The 18,278-nt window shown below is 43.3% G+C and overlaps 1 protein-coding gene across 2 annotated transcripts; it reads right to left on the reverse strand.

Annotated features, from left to right (window-relative positions):
* Nucleotides 1–1,428: 1,428 nt before the first annotated feature.
* LOC115177082 (D(2) dopamine receptor A-like) lies at nucleotides 1,429–17,645 on the reverse strand. 2 transcript variants are annotated; one of them, XM_029737573.1, is made up of 8 exons: nucleotides 16,242–17,645; nucleotides 8,406–8,793; nucleotides 7,946–8,055; nucleotides 6,130–6,266; nucleotides 2,730–2,944; nucleotides 2,475–2,558; nucleotides 1,942–2,299; nucleotides 1,429–1,765 (listed from the first exon to the last, which is right to left on the reverse strand). In XM_029737573.1, exons 2-8 carry the CDS (start codon nucleotides 8,787–8,789, stop codon nucleotides 1,569–1,571), a joined length of 1,485 nt encoding a protein of 494 aa, XP_029593433.1. In that variant the 5' UTR covers nucleotides 8,790–8,793; nucleotides 16,242–17,645; the 3' UTR covers nucleotides 1,429–1,568. The 2 variants fall into 2 exon arrangements, with proteins under 2 accessions (XP_029593433.1, XP_029593432.1); XM_029737572.1 differs by having other exon boundaries at nucleotides 8,406–8,820.
* Nucleotides 17,646–18,278: the final 633 nt, after the last annotated feature.

The raw sequence follows: 18,278 nt of genomic DNA on the forward strand, positions 1-18,278 counted from the left end.
TGACAAAAACACATAGACAAACTGTCCCATACAAACCATGTCTATGTTCATCGATGGGACAGGAGTTGTCAATGGGAGGCACGCACAAACGCACAGTCATAGTGACCTAACCATGACTTACACTGACCCACTATCTTTGTGTGTGTGTGTGTCCTGTTTCACATCAGCAGCATTTGTTTGGCCTCTCACATTACTGTAGCAGACAGGTGTAGGCAGACAAGCATGGGGAGCATCCACACTGCTTCATCACCAGAGGGGTTAAAGAAGCGATGAGAGAAGAGCCAAAGATCAATGTAGAGAGCAAATGTATTTATACAGTTTTGAAAACAAATTAGTCAATCCATTTCTGTCTATTGTTTGACCACTACAGTAACGCAGGGTTGGGATCAATTTGAATTGAAGTCAGTCAATTCAGGAAGTCATTTGAATTTAAAATCCAAAAACGGGAAGACTTTTGAAATAGCTTCTCCTCAGCTGATTAAGTTGTCAATGAAAATATGAAAAATATCTTTACTTCCAGAATTGACTGACTTCAATTCGAATTGACCCCAACCCTGCAGTACAGAAAACTTGAAATAGACTAGCAACAATATGAGTAGAACATAATTTATTACATTTATCTGTACAATAACAGTAATACAGATATTTACAGCAGAGCTCACATTAACTCTAAACAACAATATATACATATACTTCATGAACAAACCTTGATTAGTCGCTCATCATATTGCATCATATCACCATGTTATTATGGCATCATATCTTCACCAACACGTTCTTAATATAATAATGCCTTCCCTGTAGCTCAGTTGGTAGAACATGGTGTTTGCAACGCCAGGGTTGTGGGTTCGATTCCCACGGGGGGCCAGCACAGAAAAAAAAAATGTATGAAATTGTATGAAATGTATGCATTCACTACTGTAAGTCGCTCTGGATAAGAGCGTCTGCTAAATGACTAAAATGTCAAATGTAAATGTAATACATCTCTTAAAGGCTTGTTTACACTGGGACGACGCAACAAGACTGCTATTGGAGAACAATTGTGCAGATTGATTGTGTATCTCCTTAAAAGATTACCTCTGTCCTGTTTTTACTCCGTTAATTCAATTACAATGTCTGCAGTCGCTTTGACAGTATACTTCAGAGGGGTATCAGAGAGTAATACACTTACTTAGTCATCCTCATAAAGAGTGGGACAGTCTTCTGCCACTGTTTGTGCCCTACCCCATCTCTTCCCATAGAACCTCTCTCCCTGCTATGTTTTAGATTTACAGAAGTCTACATAATCTCTTCATAATTCCCAAGTCTGTTTTGATTTGTTATATCTGTCTTGCTTCACTTGCTCTTCTGTTTGACCTCTTAGATTCTTTTTTTTAATGTTCTGTCGCCTCTTTCTCTGTCCCCCTCATCTCTCCTTCCATTCCCTTCTTGTCTTTGTTTTCACCCCTCTCTTTCCCTTCTTTAGTTTTATTTCTAGTCTCTGACCTTTTTTGCCTCTCTCCACTACGCAAACACTTTTCACACTTGTCCTTCCTCCCACTCTCCCCCCCTCCTCTTCTTCCCTGTACTCAGCAGTTTAGGATCTTGATGAAGGCCTTGCGGAACTCGATGTTGAAGGTGGTGTAGATGACGGGGTTGACGGCACTGTTGAGGTAGCCCAGCCAGGTGACAGCACTGTACAGGGAGGGGGAGATACAGCAGCTGCCACAGTGGGCCTTCAGCACGTGGGTCAGGAAGAAGGGCAGCCAGCAGATGATGAACACACCTGATGGAGGAAGGAGGAGAATGAAAGGGTGTGAGCAGGCCTCAATTCACTCTCTGCCACTTCCCTTCAGATCATCAAACATTGAAGGGCCAAGGGGAAGGGGTAAGGAGTGAATTGGGACTGGCTGAAACATTCTCTATTCAGCCACCCTCATTGTCTCCTCCTGTTTCTCTCACCTAGCACAATAACCAGCATCTGAGTCGCCTTCCTCTCCTTCTGCTGCGACAGAGTCCCTTTCACCCTCTCTTTCGCCATCACTCCCTTCTTCCTGTCTGCATTGCGCTCCCTCCATCGCTCGCGGCCACTCATGCCGTCCTCGAAGGTGGCACGGCGGGGTACGAGGGCGGAGCGTGGTGCCACCAACGGTGACGGGAAGGGCGCGGGCACCACCGAGATAGAAAGGGAGATCTTGGTGGCTCGTCCGGAGGGGGGAGGGGGGTGAGGCGGGGGGAGGCTCTGGTCTAACTGGGACAGGAAACTACGCCCCACCGGCTCCTCCTCCAGGGGGTGCACCACCGCCTCCTTCACTAACGTCTAACAGGGCAGGGGGAGAGAGGCAGGGAGAGGAGGGGGGAGGGAGGGAAAGACATAAGAGACAGAGAAACAGCAAGCGATGCAGAGATATGTACGGTAGGCTCATATTGTAGGAGATTTCGTAATCCAATTTCATGGTCACAGTGGTCCCCTGTACAGTGTTCCAGCAACTTACCACTTTCTTGTGTTGGGGGGCGGTGGTGGGGGGCCTCGTGATCAGAGTGCACAACTTCACATTCTCAGGGAGGGTACACTTATTCTGAGAGGATGAAGGGAGAGAAAAGAATGAGAGATCGAAAGTAAAAAAAATATCAAACTTTTTTTAACTTCCTCATCCTGCCTCTGATTTATTGGCTGGCTGTTTTATGGGGTTAATTGATTGATGACTGGCTGATTAGTTGACTGATAAATTGATTGACTAATCATGAACCTTCCTGTGCCTGTGGCCCTCCCCAGTCTTGCCTCCTCCCTGTGGGTACAGGCCGTGTCTGCGGGGCACGGTGCGTCGGCCCCGCCTCCGCAGCACCACACAGATCTGGGCGTACACCAGCAGAGTCACGATGAAAGGAACGTAGAAGGAGGCCACGGATGAGTAGACCACGAAGGACGGATCAGCGAAGGCACACTTGGTCTCCTCCCGACTGGCTGATGGAGTAAAGGGGATGAGAAGAGGTGGATAGAAATACAGAGGTGTTGATTGGGAACAGGTGGGAGGAGGTGAATGTTAAAGCAAGAGAGAAGTTTTCCTCTACAGTTCAGGTCAGATAGCCAAAGATGTCAACCCTAGCTGTTAAATATGTCAAAGCCCACTCCGTAATGGTGTGACAACCAAGTAAATGCCTGGTTTAGCTCCAGGGAAGACAGGTACATAGGCATCCAGCATTGGCCGTTTCTTTCCATATTCAGGCTGGATGCAATGTCAAGAAGCATATTTTATATGCCTTTTAATAAGGCCAGGCCACGGCCTATCGCATAACACACTACAGTCTAGTTGAATCCTTTCAACAGTATACAGCTGCTAGCAAATTACTATATGCTGTACACTGTAAGAAGGTGCCTTAAATACTGCCTTTCTGTTGAATTGGATGTTTAGGTGGTAGGTCTGGTCCAATAAACGCAAGCTTCCCCATATACAGTATAACCATAGCCTTTCTAGAGGACACATGGTGACCCTGAACGCCAATCATCTCGTTTTCCCAGCGGTGTGTTCAAGGGGCCCTCGAAGGTTACTGAATGTTAACAGGCAGATTAAAGGCGCTGCATGGTCAATCTGATATCTGCAGTGGCCGTAGAGCACTTACTGTTTAAAATATATATATATATATATATATATATATATATATTTCACCTTTATTTAACCAGGTAGGCCAGTTGAGAACAAGTTCTCATTTACAACTGTGACCTGGCCAAGATAAAGCAAAGCAGAGCGACAAAAACAGAGTTACACATAAACAAACGTACAGTCAATAACACAATAGAAAAATCTATGTACAGTGTGTGCAAATGTAGAAGAGTAGGGAGGTAAGGCAATAAATAGGCCATAGAAGCAAAATAATTACAAATGAGCATTAACACTGGAGTGATAGATGTGCAGATGATGATGTGCAAGTAGAGATACTGGGATGCAAAAGAGCAAGAGGATAAGTAACAATATGGGGATGAGGTAGTGTGATATGTGATATGGCGTCTGCAGAAGCCAGGGCATTTATACTTCTTGTGCTTTGCCGAGCAGCACAGAGCTGTTGTCAAGGAAGTGAGTTTGTGTTTATACAGGACCTCCCGCCCTCAACCAATCATGTCAATGCGGAGCGATACCGAGCCCTCCGCATTGTTACAATATTTGAGAGGCACACAGCCATGGGGATTTGGCCTCTGCATGCCTCCATACGAAGCCTCCGACCACATTTTCTGATCAAGAATAAATGGGCTTTTAGTGTTGGCCACTCCAGCTCGAGCGAGTGGTTGTTGCACCAAGCTGTGCAGTATTTGCATACGAAAGCAGTACTCTCTTCAGCCCCGTCCTCAAGGTAGGAGCTTATGTTCCAAACCTCGGTCCGCTTCTTTTAGCACGAGCTACCGCTCCGACGACACAGTGCAATAATAGTTTAAAAAAAAAATCTAAATACCATCTTGAGCAAAACGTGATGATGTGCACGTTATCCGACTTAAAATGTCAGCCGCATTACTGATAAACATTCTGTATTGTGGATGTGGACTGACAGGCTAATCAATGAGCCCCTCTTTGATTGAAACTTGTTGACTGATTAAAGCACACAGAGCTGAAAGCTGTTCGTAAGCAGTAGTGTGTCTGTATGTGCGTGTGGTGTTAGTGATTGCAGTTACTGCATAGCTGGGCGTCATGATTAAACAGATGTAGGCCTATCTAACTGATTATTCATTCGGTCTCTCACCAACTGGTGATACCCAGATATCCAGTAGGGCTGCAATCTTCTTCCAGGCTGACTACAGATGGACAGGAAGATCGCAATGGTTATTTTACATAGCTAATAACAAAAGGAATGTGGGTTTCTGCACGCGTGGCTTCCCGGGCCATGTTCATGTCTCCCCTAGACTTAAATGAGTAAATAAGACTAGAGCACTTGTGATTGAATCGATTCATCGGAGTGGCTGCGGATCCGGATTCTCTGGAACCCGACTTGCTGTTGCTAAAAATACATAGATTTCTGTGCATGCGGATCCACTAGCCTACCTCCTTTCAGCTGAGGCTCAGTCACGACGCTGTCGCTTGTACACAAAAAAACAGTTCAAACAAAGGTAGTTCTTTGTCTGTTGTAACCGTAGGCTATGGCAAACAAAAGCACGACACAAGGCGGTTGTCTAGCGATGTAATGTCCTTTTTTCAACATCATTTGAAACGTTGGCTAAACAGAAGGCAGATTGCTGGCTATATGGCAGCATAACTATAAAGATTACACCATCACACAAAACGTGAATTGTTTTGCCCCAGTGCAATGTGTAGACCGCGTCTTGCTTCTACGGCAATATCCGTTACAACAGACAGAGAAGGTTCCTGCCTCTATATATATATTTTTTTTTGGAACATTCGGTCAAATTGCAGCTATTCAGAAATATGAGGCAGAAACGGGCTACAGCATCATACCGATGAAATTGGTTGAGGGTGAGCAAAGAGAGAAATGTGAATGTGCGCAGAACGTGATTCGGATCCTTCGATTTTAGAATGAAGTTTCCAGAAGGGCGGGACAGGGGGGAAATTGTTTTCTTTGTAGCCTCGGCCTAGTCATTGACCATGTTTACATGCACACAGAATAACGGATAGTAGCTCATATCTCGCTTCAGGTCTTATCCGGGATGAGCTGTTTACATGCACCTTTGATATCCCGCTCATGAGGAACCATGAATAATCAGAATTTACCTCATTTAAATATATGGGTTAAATGGAATAGTAACTGAAGTATAAACTCTGACTGTAGGCCTATAACCGCTCATCTGTAGCGTAATACAATATTAACTCCTGCAGAAATATGCATTTTAAGCAGTGAAATTAAACAACAATTTAAAAATGTTGTCTTGGGAACAGGAGTGGAGAAATATTTCTTTCTTTCAGCATCTCTTGAGAAAATGTGAAAGCGTGTGTAATGTGTTATCTTAGACACTTATGCAAGCATACAGTATGCACCCAAGAAGAACGGTCTTATCAGAAATGTGTTTCGTCTTTTTCTCAGCTTTTCATTTCCTTTTAAACTGATGACATTTGGACATAAAGGACCAATCTTTCCACTGTTTTGGAGGTATTGTATTTTCTCCGGGGGGGAACTGAGAGACAGATACATATACAGAGACAGACAGACCTGTGTTGTTGAGTCCAAACAGCAGAGGGCTGGAGATGGCGAAGGAGAGGAACCACACAACAGCAATCATCAGAGCCACCCTCCTCCTGGAGCTGTATCTGGTGTTATACAGCATGGGCATCGCCACCGCCATGTATCTGCACACACACACACATGCAGTATTTAGAGCTAACGCCTACACACACGCACGTGCGCATAAAGAATCCCGCACACAAACACTTTGCCCACCACCGCCCACACACAGTTCAGTTGCATTGTCAGTTAGTCTCATTCACCGGTCAAACATAAACAAAAGCTGTCCAAGTCAGTTTCATGGTGCAGCAGCGTGACAAACCACTCTAAGAGCCCTCCATAGAAAGCCTGGTGTGAGGAGAGGAGACTGTCATCCCTCCAAAGGGCTGGTGGTCAGGGACAGATACGAAAGAGGAACAGTACCCACACTAAGCCCTGAGACATGGCTTCCCATTCAGAGCGAATCAATCTACAAAGGGACAAACTAGGCTACAACTGTTGAGGCTGCTGAAATTGTCCATTTCTTTCACTGGTTTTAAAAGGGGAAGGATTTGGTTAGACAAAAAAAGCTCATGTTAAGAAGAAGATAATGATACTTGCGAAGTGAGGAGGGTACCCAAAAAGACAGGAAATGTTTTTCTGATGGGAAATTGTTTTCTTTATGGGAAAACAACAATAACAAACCATAAAAAAATACATTTCCCATTAGGAGACATTACCATCACCTTAAAATACGTTTTTTGCTGCAAGGGCATAATGAAATCAATCCAGATTTTGAAGACAGTGTGAGAAGAGAGTGATGGGAGGAGAGCGAGCGAGACAGACAGACATTGTAGATAGAGCGATAGATACTGGAGAGAGAGAGAGTGAGAGATATACTGTAGAGATATACTGTAGTAAGATAGATACTCTAGATAAATACTGTAGTTAGATAGATAGATACTGGAGAGAGAGAGAGCGAGAGATATACTGTAGTAAGATAGATACTCTAGATACATACTGTAGTTAGATAGATAGATACTGGAGAGAGAGAGAGTGAGAGATATACTGTAGAGATATACTGTAGTAAGATAGATACTCTAGATAAATACTGTAGTTAGATACTGGAGAGAGAGAGAGTGAGAGATATACTGTAGTAAGATAGATACTCTAGATACATACTGTAGTTAGAGAGAGCGAGCGAGAGATATACTGTAGTAAGATAGATACTCTAGATAAATACTGTAGTTAGATAGATAGATACTGGAGAGAGAGAGAGCGAGAGATATACTGTAGTAAGATAGATACTCTAGATACATACTGTAGTTAGAGAGAGAGAGCGAGAGATATACTGTAGTAAGATAGATACTCTAGATAAATACTGTAGCTAGGTAGATAGATACTGGAGAGAGAGAGAGCGAGAGATATACTGTAGTAAGATAGATACTCTAGATAAATACTGTAGTTAGATAGATAGATACTGGAGAGAGAGAGAGTGAGAGATATACTGTAGTAAGATAGATACTCTAGATAAATACTGTAATTAGATAGATAGATACTGGAGAGAGAGAGAGTGAGAGATATACTGTAGTAAGATAGATACTCTAGATACATACTGTAGTTAGAGAGAGAGAGTGAGAGATATACTGTAGTAAGATAGATACTCTAGATACATACTGTAGTTAGAGAGAGTGAGAGATATACTGTAGTAAGATAGATACTCTAGATACATACTGTAGTTAGAGAGAGAGAGTGAGAGATATACTGTAGTAAGATAGATACTCTAGATAAATACTGTAATTAGATAGACATAGAGAAAGAGTACCTGTCGATGCTGATGGCACAGAGGTTGAGGATGCTGGCAGTACACATCATGACGTCCAGGGTCAGGAGGATGTCACAGTGGATGAGACTGAAGCGCCACTCCCCTACCACCTAGGAAAGGGACACATACAGTACGAACAATAACACACGTGAGTGATTATTACATGTGCCTCCGCAACAGCAGGGCTTCGTAACGCATGGCCCCGATCAAAATGAGTGCCCTACATAGGGAGTAGGGTACCATTTGAGACGCAGACACGCTGGCGCGTTATTGACTGCTACCTTGACATTATCTGAGAGGGCTTTTGAAACACCTATGAATGAACTAGTGTAGAGAGACTAGGAGGTAAAGACAGGGAACGAGACAGACAAATGAAAGAGAGACAGAAAAACACTGGCTGCCAGATGGATAGAAACACGCACGCACAAACCCACACACACACCCACCCACCCCCACCTACCTCCAGGTAGACGCCCCAGGGCATGACCAGGGTGGCCAGCAGCAGGTCGGACACGGCCAGGGAGACAATGAGGTAGTTGGTGGTAGTCTGGAGGGCGCGCTCGCGCGATACTGCCACACAAACTAGCACGTTGCCGAACACCACACAGAAGATGAGCAGCACCAGCAGCACAGCGTAGAAGTTATAGGGAGGGGAGGAGGGCAGCGGGGAGCTGGAGCAGTTGGACGGAGAGAAGGTGGAGAGGGAGACGGCGAAGGAAGAGAAAGGGTTGGAGGTGAGGGAGATGGAGAGGGACGGTGTGGGAGAGGAGAGGGAGGGGGGGTATGACGGAGAGAGGGAGGAGAAGCCTGTCTCATCTGTCTCATTGGGGAAAGTAGTCATCATGCTCCTGTGGCCAGAGAGAGTTTGGAACAGTCTGAAAAAGTAACAAGAGAGACTAATAACATCAAGAGTTATAACACATAATTAGACGCACAAAGCTCTACAACTCTGTACCTTGTATATGCAACACATACAGTAGATATATGTACAACTCCACTATCTCAGCTCAATGCAGATTGGAGTTGTACATCCTGTTCTGCCTTAAAGGGAAGATAGGGATGTGATTAGTTGGGGCAGTGCTGATGGCTCTATAGAATGGAGCATGGCGCTTTCAATATCAGTTGCGGTTTTGATTCCCATATGGGCCACACATCTCAAATGTCTTTGTTGTTACTCCGCATCAGTCGCTTTGGATAAAAGCATCTACTACATGCCCATATCTTTCAACTTTAAGTGGATTACAGTGGAATTCTTCATTCGATTGGCAGTTTCATTCTAGCTTTACCCTATTTCTCGAACACAGCACCTCTACCCTCCAATGTTTCAGACAGATTGGTTTTGAGATACATAATTAAAGGGAGAGATCTAAAGCTCCCTCCCTGACCCTATACATTACCCTACACCAGCCTACACACTGCATTCGGAAAGTATTCAGACCCCTTGACTTTTTCAACATTTTGTTACGTTACAGCCTTATTCTAAAATGGATCCCACAGACTCGTCTTCTGTGGGAGACAGGAGAATAACAACATATTATTACATCAGAAGAACATAACCTACATCAGAAGCATACCATCTTACTAACCTACATCGGGTCATAACTTACATTGATACGCCGTAGTATAGGCTATGTACAGTGCATTCGGAAAGTAAAGACCTCAACCTATTTTTTATTTATTTTAGGAAATACAAAAAAACGGAAATATCAAATTTACATAAAGTACCAGTCAAAAGTTTGGATACACCTACTCATTCCAGGGTTTTTCTTTATTTTTACTATTTTCTACTTTGTAGAATAATAGTGAAGACATCAAAACTATGAAATAACACATATGGAATCATGTATTAACCAAAATGTTACACATATCAAAATATATTTCATATTTGAGATTCTTCAAAGTAGCCATCCTTTGCCTTGATGACAGCTTTGCACACTCTTGGCATTCTCTCAACCAGCTTCATGAGGAATGCTTTTCCAACAGTCTTGAAGGAGTTTCCACATACGCTGAGCACTTGTTGGCTGCTTTTCCTTCACTTTACGGTCCAACTCATCTCAAACCATCTCAAATGGGTTGAGGTCGGGTGATTGTGGAGGCCAGGTCATCCGATGCAGTCGGAAGTTTACATACACTTAGGTTGGAGTCAGTAAAACTTGTTTTTCAACCACTCCACAAATTTCTTGTTAACAAACTATAGTTTTGGCAAGTCGGTTAGGACATCTACTTTGTGCATGACACAAGTCATTTTTCCAACAACTGCTTACAGACAGCTTATTTCACTTATAATTCACTGTATCATAACTCAGTGTCTCTCTGCTTAACATCATGGGAAAATCCAAAGAAATCAGCCAAGACCTCAGAAAAAAAATTGTAGACCTCCACAAGTCTGGCTCATCATTGGGAGCAACTTCCAAACGCCTGAAGGTACCACGTTCATCTGCTCAAACAATAGTATGCAAGTATAAACACCATGGGACCACACAGCCGCCATACCGCTCAGGAAGGAGACGCGTTCCCTTTATTTTTTTTAGCAGTGTATATTACGTTAACAATTTTCGTTTAGCAAAAATCATTAAATAAAGGCCAATGGGCCTTCATGTCACCTTTCTTATTGTTTTATTTGTATATTAAAATAATATTTCTACCAGCCCACCCAAACAAACTAAAATTGTCCAGCCCATCTGGCATTTGCCAGAATTGCCAGATGGCCAATCCGCTCCTGGTATTATAGGCATATTTACAAAAAAAAATATGAATTAAAGCCTAAAAGTGGTCAGCAACTTTTTTTCATGTGGAGTAATAATTTACATGACCATTTCTACCAATCTGCATGCCAGTTAGGACCTATGATTTTCATATGCGCATTTTCGTCAAACAGAAAATATGCTGATGAAAATAAATATCCATTATAAATCACATTGGCTACACCGCATGGCAGTTGGTTCTGGTTCTTTCAATTGCATGTACCTCTCTCTACTATGCCTGTCTGCCTTTATTCTAGCCCATCTGTCTTCAGCTCTTGCTAGCAAACATGAAAAATTGTATGAACTATTCTGGGCACCTCAGAGATTCCCGCGCCAGTGATCTGCAGACATACAGCTTTATTTGTGAAAGGGAGAAGAAGCGTTCAGGTATTTTATGATGTTTCCGCAGGATGTATCGTTTCAGAGCATGACTTTTTCCACTTTCACCCTAAGGCTAAGTGGTTATTGAAGGGGAGAGTGCTGGAAAGATTTTTCAAATACAGTGAGGAATTTCATTCGCAATGGATGTAAAAACAGACTTTGTTACTTTCTGTTTGAGGTGAAGAAAAAATGACTGAAAAGGCATAGCTCATTAGTTGTGGTTAAAAAGTTAAGACAATCAGAAATACTACAGATACAGTAAGTGCAATAAATAAAGGAAACACCTACATAAAGTGTCTTAATAGAGTGTTGCAACACCACGAGCCAGAACAGCTTCAGTGCGCCTTGGCATAGATTCCACAAGTATCTGGAACTCTATTGGAGGGATGAGACAGCATTCTTCCATGAGAAATTCCATAATTTGGTATTTTGCTGATGGTCATGGAAAACGCTGTCTCAGGCGCCGCTCCAGAATCTCCCATAAGTGTTCAATTGGGTTGAGATCTGGTGATTGAGACAGCCATGGCATATGGTTTACATCGTTTTCATCAAACCATTCAGTGACCACTTGTGCCCTGTGGATGGGGGCATTGTAATCCTATGGGGGCATAGCCATTGTAGCCAAAATAATGGCCTGCCCAGCATTTTTATACAAGACCCTAAGCATGGTGGGATGTTAATTGCTTAACTAATTCAAATCAAAATGTTACTTGTCACATTCACAGAATACAACAGGTGTTACCGTGAAATGCATACAGTGAGGGAAAAAAGGCATTTGATCCCCTGCTGATTTTGTACATTTGCCCACTGACAAAGAAATGATCAGTCTATAATTTTAATGGTAGGTTTATTTGAACAGTGAGAGACAGAATAACGCATGTGAAAAATGTTATAAATTGATTTGCATTTTAATGAGGGAAATAAGTATTTGACTCCTCTGCAAAACATGACTTAGTACTTGGTGGCAAAACCCTTGCACACATCTCAGGAGGGATTTTGTCCCACTCCTCTTTGCAGATCTTCTCCAAGTCATTAAGGTTTTGAGGCTGACGTTTGGCAACTTGAACCTTCAGCTCCCTCCACAGATTTTCTATGGGATTAAGGTCTGGAGACTGGCTATGCCACTCCAGGATCTTAATGTGCTTCTTCTTGAGCCACTCCTTTGTTGCCTTGGCCGTGTGTTTTGGGTCATTGTCATGCTGGAATACCCATCCACGACCCATTTTCAATGCCCTGGCTGAGGGAAGGAGGTTCTCACCCAAGATTTGACGGTACATGGCCCCGTCCATCGTCCCTTTGATGCGGTGAAGTTGTCCTGTCCCCTTAGCAGAAAAACACCCCCAAAGCATAATGTTTCCACCTTCATGTTTGACGGTGGGGATGGTGTTCTTGGGGTCATAGGCAGCATTCCTCCTCCTCCAAACACGGTGAGTTGAGTTGATACCAAAGAGCTCCATTTTGGTCTCATCTGACCACAACACTTTCACCCAGTTGTCCTCTGAATCATTCAGATGTTCATTGGCAAACTTCAGACGGGCATGTATATGTGCTTTCTTGAGCAGGGGGACCTTGCGGGCGCTGCAGGATTTCAGTCCTTCACGGCGTAGTGTGTTACCAATTGTTTTCTTGGTGACTATGGTCCCAGCTGCCTTGAGATCATTGACAAGATCCTCCCGTGTAGTTCTGGGCTGATTCCTCACCGTTCTCATGATCATTGCAACTCCACGAGGTGAGATCTTGCATGGAGCCCCAGGCCGAGGGAGATTGACAGTTCGTGTTTCTTCCATTTGCGAATAATCGCACCAACTGTTGTCACCTTCTCACCAAGCTGCTTGGCGATGGTCTTGTAGCCCATTCCAGCCTTGTGTACGTCTACAATCTTGTCCCTAACATCCTTGGAGAGCTCTTTGGTCTTGACCATGGTGGGGAGTTTGGAATCTGATTGATTACTTCTGTGGACAGGTGTCTTTTATACAGGTAACAAACTGAGATTAGGAGCACTCACTTTAAGAGTGTGCTCCTAATCTCAGCTGGTTACCTGTATAAAAGACACCTGGGAGCCAGAAATCTTTCTGATTGAGAGGGGGTCAAATACTTATTTCCCTCATTAAAATGCAAATCAATTTATAACATTTTTACATGCGTTTTTCTGAAATGTTTTGGTTGTTATTCTGTCTCTCACTGTTCAAATAAACCTACCATTAAAATTATAGACTGATCATTTCTTTGTCAGTGGGCAAACGTACAAAATCAGCAGGGGATCAAATACTTTTTTCCCTAACTGTACTTACAAGCCCATAAACAACAACGCAGTTTTAAGAAAATAGACTTAAGAAAAGATTTACTAAATAAACTAAAGATTAAAAAAAGTTACAATAAAATAACAATGAGGCTACATACAGGGGGTACCAGTACCGAGTCAATGTGTGGGGGGGTCGAAGTAATTTGTACATGCAGGGGTAAAGTGACTATGGATATTTAATAAAGTGACTATGGATATTTAATAAACAGCAAGTAGCAGCAGTGTAAAAACAAAGGGGGGGGACCTAGACTTTTTGGACCTAGACTTTGTGCTCCGGTACTGCTTGCCGTGTGGTTGCAGAGAGAACAGTCTATGATTTTGGTGACTGGAGTCTGACAATCTTTTGTGCTTTCCTCTGACACCGCCTGGCATAGAAGTCCTGGAAGGCAAGAAGCTTGGCCCCAGTGATGTACTGGGCCGTACGCACTACCCTCTGTAGAGTATTACGGTCAGATGCCGAGCAGTTGCCATACCAGGCGGTGATGCAACCAGTCAGGATGCTCTCGATGGTGCAGCTGTAGAACTTTGAGGATCTGGGCACCCATGCCAAATATTTTCAGTCTCCTGGGGGGGAAAAGGCATTGTCGTGCCCTCCTTACGAGTTTCTTGGTGTGTTTGGACCATGATAGTTTGTTGGTGATGTGGGCACCAAGAAACTTTAAACTCTCGACCCACTCCACTACAGCCCTGTTGATGTGAATGTGTTCGGCCCTCCTTTTCCTGTAGTCCACGATCATCTCCAACTCAGAAACCACACCTCTGTGGAAGCATCAGCTTTCAACCCTTACAAAAAAAGCATGCAGTCAGAGTGCAGTATAACTTCAGTACACTGCTGCATAACTGCAGTTAGAGTGCAGTATGCTGCAAATACGGCACTCAAAAGAACAGTTTTTTTTTACTGCAGTAATTTTGCAATGTTATTCTGCAATTACTGTGTCCAAAATAGCACAATCGACTGCAGTTTCAAAACTGCAATCTTTTTTGTAAGGGAGTATACTTGTATCTCTTATTTACTATTTTTCTCCTACTTCCTTTAGTCCTTTGACTGAGAGGAAATCAATATGTTTAAACAACAAAGGTAAACTGTTAGTATAGTTCGGCAAATGGGCTTGTTGTGAAAAAGCTCTACATGGCAGTACTTATGGGAAATCATGGAAAGTGGGTACAAAGCGTGTTCTAAGACTTGTTTCATGGATTAAAAAATAACATCATTTTAGATAGAGATGAGATATGTCATAGAGAGAAATTGAGATAACATTGTTGTTCTATACTGTATGTGTCAGCACTTCTTTAAGCCATACTTAATTAAAGTAAATTATGCAGATGAACTATCCTAGTATATGTCCCTAACTTGTGACTGTTAAATATCGGGTCCCTAAATGACAACAACCCATGTACTGGATCATCTCTCTGTCCTTCCATGCACTCTCTCTCCCTGTCTTCTCTCCCTCCTTGTCTGTCACATGGACTCTAGACAGGTCTAGCACAGCTTTGGCCTGGTTAGTCACAACAACAACAAAAATATTTAAAAAAAACATGTGCCCAACCTTGTTCTAGCGAGAGCCAGTTTGTAATAAATATTTCACTGGGCAGCGGCAATCATGTGAGGGAAAGGGAGGAAATTGAGCAACACGAATAAATCGTCAGTGTTGAGAGAGGACGGAGGATGGACTCCGTGTCGTGGCTGGGCTGGCTGCCGCATTAGCATCCCACTGCTGAGAGTTGGTGGGAAATGAATGAATGAATGAATGAATACTGACTGACTGGTATATTTTAAATCCCTCACTTCTCTCAGACTCAACGCTCCATGATCTACTATTCCTCTCACTGCTTATTAAGACCATGATCAGCTCTAGAAAAACTATTTTGTTTACCTTTATTTTACCAGACACGTCAATTAAGAGTTTTTATATTTACAATGACAGCCTGGCAAGAGGCCTCATATGGGGTAGGGGTGGGGATTAAAAGATTATCAATGCTTCATGATACCCAAAACCAAAACTAGTTAAACAGTATACAAATGTAAAGACTGTTTCTGAATATTACAATCATTATCACTCTTATCTGCCAACCTGATCTGGCAGACGGAAAAACTGCTCCTTTCAGATCCCAGGTACCACCTGCTACCATTGTGCCATTGAGCAAGGCACTTAACCCGTACATGGCTCCAGGGGCGTTGCACTGAGGCGGACCCTGCGCTGCTCCCAATGTGTGGTGTGTGTTTGTGTCGCGGGGGAGTCGACCACTCTCAAAGGGTTTTTCTAAGCTCATGCTGGGATGCGGACCTGCTACCTGACATTCTAAAGTGATAGTTCCTGCAGCTAATTCTCAAGCTCTCGGTGTAAATCCACCCCATGTGCATGAATGAAGGAACAGCTTGTCCAGTAGAGCCCTAGCCCTCTAACGTGATGCGAGAGTGCTTTGGTGGTGACGACGACCCATTTGATCGGCCACACTCAGGGGCGTGTGGTAGTATGGTCACTTATAGCTAAAGATCACTGGAGAGAGGGGACAGGGGATCAAGAGCGCTCATGGAAATGGCATACTCTATATCGAGATAAACGGTGGGAGAGAAGGATACTGAGAGAGAGACAAACAAAATGGAAAGTTGAGGACTTCCAGATATGTGAAGGGAAACGTCAAAAAAAGGTAATACCATGGACTGAAGTCCCACTACTACTCGACATGTGGAAGTACAACATCCTCAGCATGGTTTTATTCATTGAGTGGTTCTTTTAGGACCAACTACTCATGTGGGCACAAGTACACACAGACAGAGACATACACCAGATAACATAAAAACACAGAGACAGGTAAACCAAATAGCAACAAAATGATGAGTAAAAAAGTAGGTTAAACTGCAACTTACCCTCACTCGGCTGTAGTGATAGTCAGTCCCATTCCCTCCAGAGAACTGCAATAGACAGCAGACAGTATGAAAATGTATGCACTCACTACTGTCACTCTGAATAAGCAGAAAATGGAAAATGACAGCAGAGTGAAGTCAGTCAGTCACCACGCAGTCTGCTCTGAGCCTGCTAACCCTCTCCTGTCAGAGCTCACACCTCAACCTCTATAACACACTCACTCCCTCTACTCCTCAATGAGTGTTCCAGCAGTAAATCCCTTCTCTCCACCTCTCTGGTTTTCATGCTCTGTCCTTTCCTCCAAGTGATTTAGCGGTACTCTCCCTCTCTCTTTCCCCCCCTCCTCTCTCGTTAGTGGTTCCTAGGATCAGATCCAGTGAGCAGTGTGTGTGTGTGTGTGTGTGTGCGTGCACACTCTCTAGGAGATGAGACGCTCACTTGTCTTGAAACCTATTCAGAAAAAAACAGACAGATGAAAACAAATGAACTGCATGGGTAAAAAGCTCTCTAAAGCTCTCTAATTGTGCGACAAATTAAAATCATCCATATACGTTTGGCAGCGCTCGCAATGAGTAGAAGCAGTAGAGGAGATCAGAGAGAAATGAGACGGTGAAGACAATTCGAAGAGAAAATGTATATGCTTCATTAAAGCATAAACGGGGATAGCAATGGGTGAGGGCAGGCAGTATGAGATAGGCAGTGTCATCTAGCACACTTGAAAATACAGTGAGAATTATATCTCATAATTATAACAGATAGTTCAGTGAAGTTGGTTAGTGCCCAAGTACTGAATGAAGCCAGCTATTCACTCAGTTTGTTTTTCATCGTACAGACAGACACCCCTTCGGACAACGAGTAATTTATTTTGGCCACTCAGTTTTTTGTAAAAAAAAGAACTGTAAAATCTGCAGGAATTCCACAAAAAAATAATGGAAATCTGTTCGCAAGTATTCCCACAACTAAAAAGATAGACATACAGTATGTGATTGTGTCTTTATTTTAAAATATATATTTTGGGCTAACTTGGTCAATTTGCAGTGTACAAATTATTATGTTGCAGGCCCGTCCATCAGCTCTGACAAAAATTGATCTGCGGCTGAATCTAGTTGCCTACCCCTGCCTTAGAAGTTAAGACAGCACACAATCGGGAAAGGTAATTAAACCATCTCCAATGAAGCAGACCTTTAAGCCTCTCTGTGTCTATCATGTTTCTCTGCTACTTGAACTTTGAACAAATTAGGTACAAATCAAAACCCCTTCATCCAATTACAGTATCTCAGTAAATGACTCACTTAAAATGATCATGACTGCTGGTTTATTCCATGCACAAAGCTCTCACCAATGCCCCTCACTGGGAGCATAGCATCCTGTCTCAGCCTCCAGTATTTATGCTGCAGTAGTTTATGTGTCGGGGGGCTAGGGTCAGTCTGTCACATCTGGAGTATTTCTCTTGTCTTTTCCGGTGTCCTGTGTGAATTTAAATATGCTCTCTCTAATTCTCTCTTTCTTTCTCTCTCTCGGATGACCTGAGCCCTAGGACCATGCCTCAGGACTACCTGGCTTGATGACTCCTTGCTGTCCCGTGTTCACCTGGCCGTGCTGCTGCTCCAGTTCCAACTGTTCTGCCTGCAGCTATGGAACCCTGACCTGTTCACCGGACGTGCTACCTGTCCCAGACCTGTTGTCCCAGATCTGCTGGAACCCTGACCTATTCACCGGACGTGCTACCTGTCCCAGACCTGCTGTTTTCAACTCTCTAGAGACAGCAGGAGCGGTAGAGATACTCTCAAAGATCGGCTATGAAAAAGCCAACTGACACTTACTCTTCTGTTACTGACTTGTTGCAGCCTCGACAACTACTATGATTATTATTATTATTTGACAATGCTGGTCATTTATGAACATTTGAACATCTAGGCCATGTGCTTTTATAATCTCCACCCGGCACAGCCAGAAGAGGACTGGCCACCCCTCATAGCCTGGTTCCTCTCTAGGTTTCTTCCTAGGTTTTGGCCTTTCTAGGGAGTTTTTCCTAGCCA

The sequence above is a fragment of the Salmo trutta genome, chromosome 37 (assembly GCF_901001165.1).
Source record: "Salmo trutta chromosome 37, fSalTru1.1, whole genome shotgun sequence".
Classification (NCBI taxonomy): Eukaryota; Metazoa; Chordata; class Actinopteri; order Salmoniformes; family Salmonidae; genus Salmo; species Salmo trutta.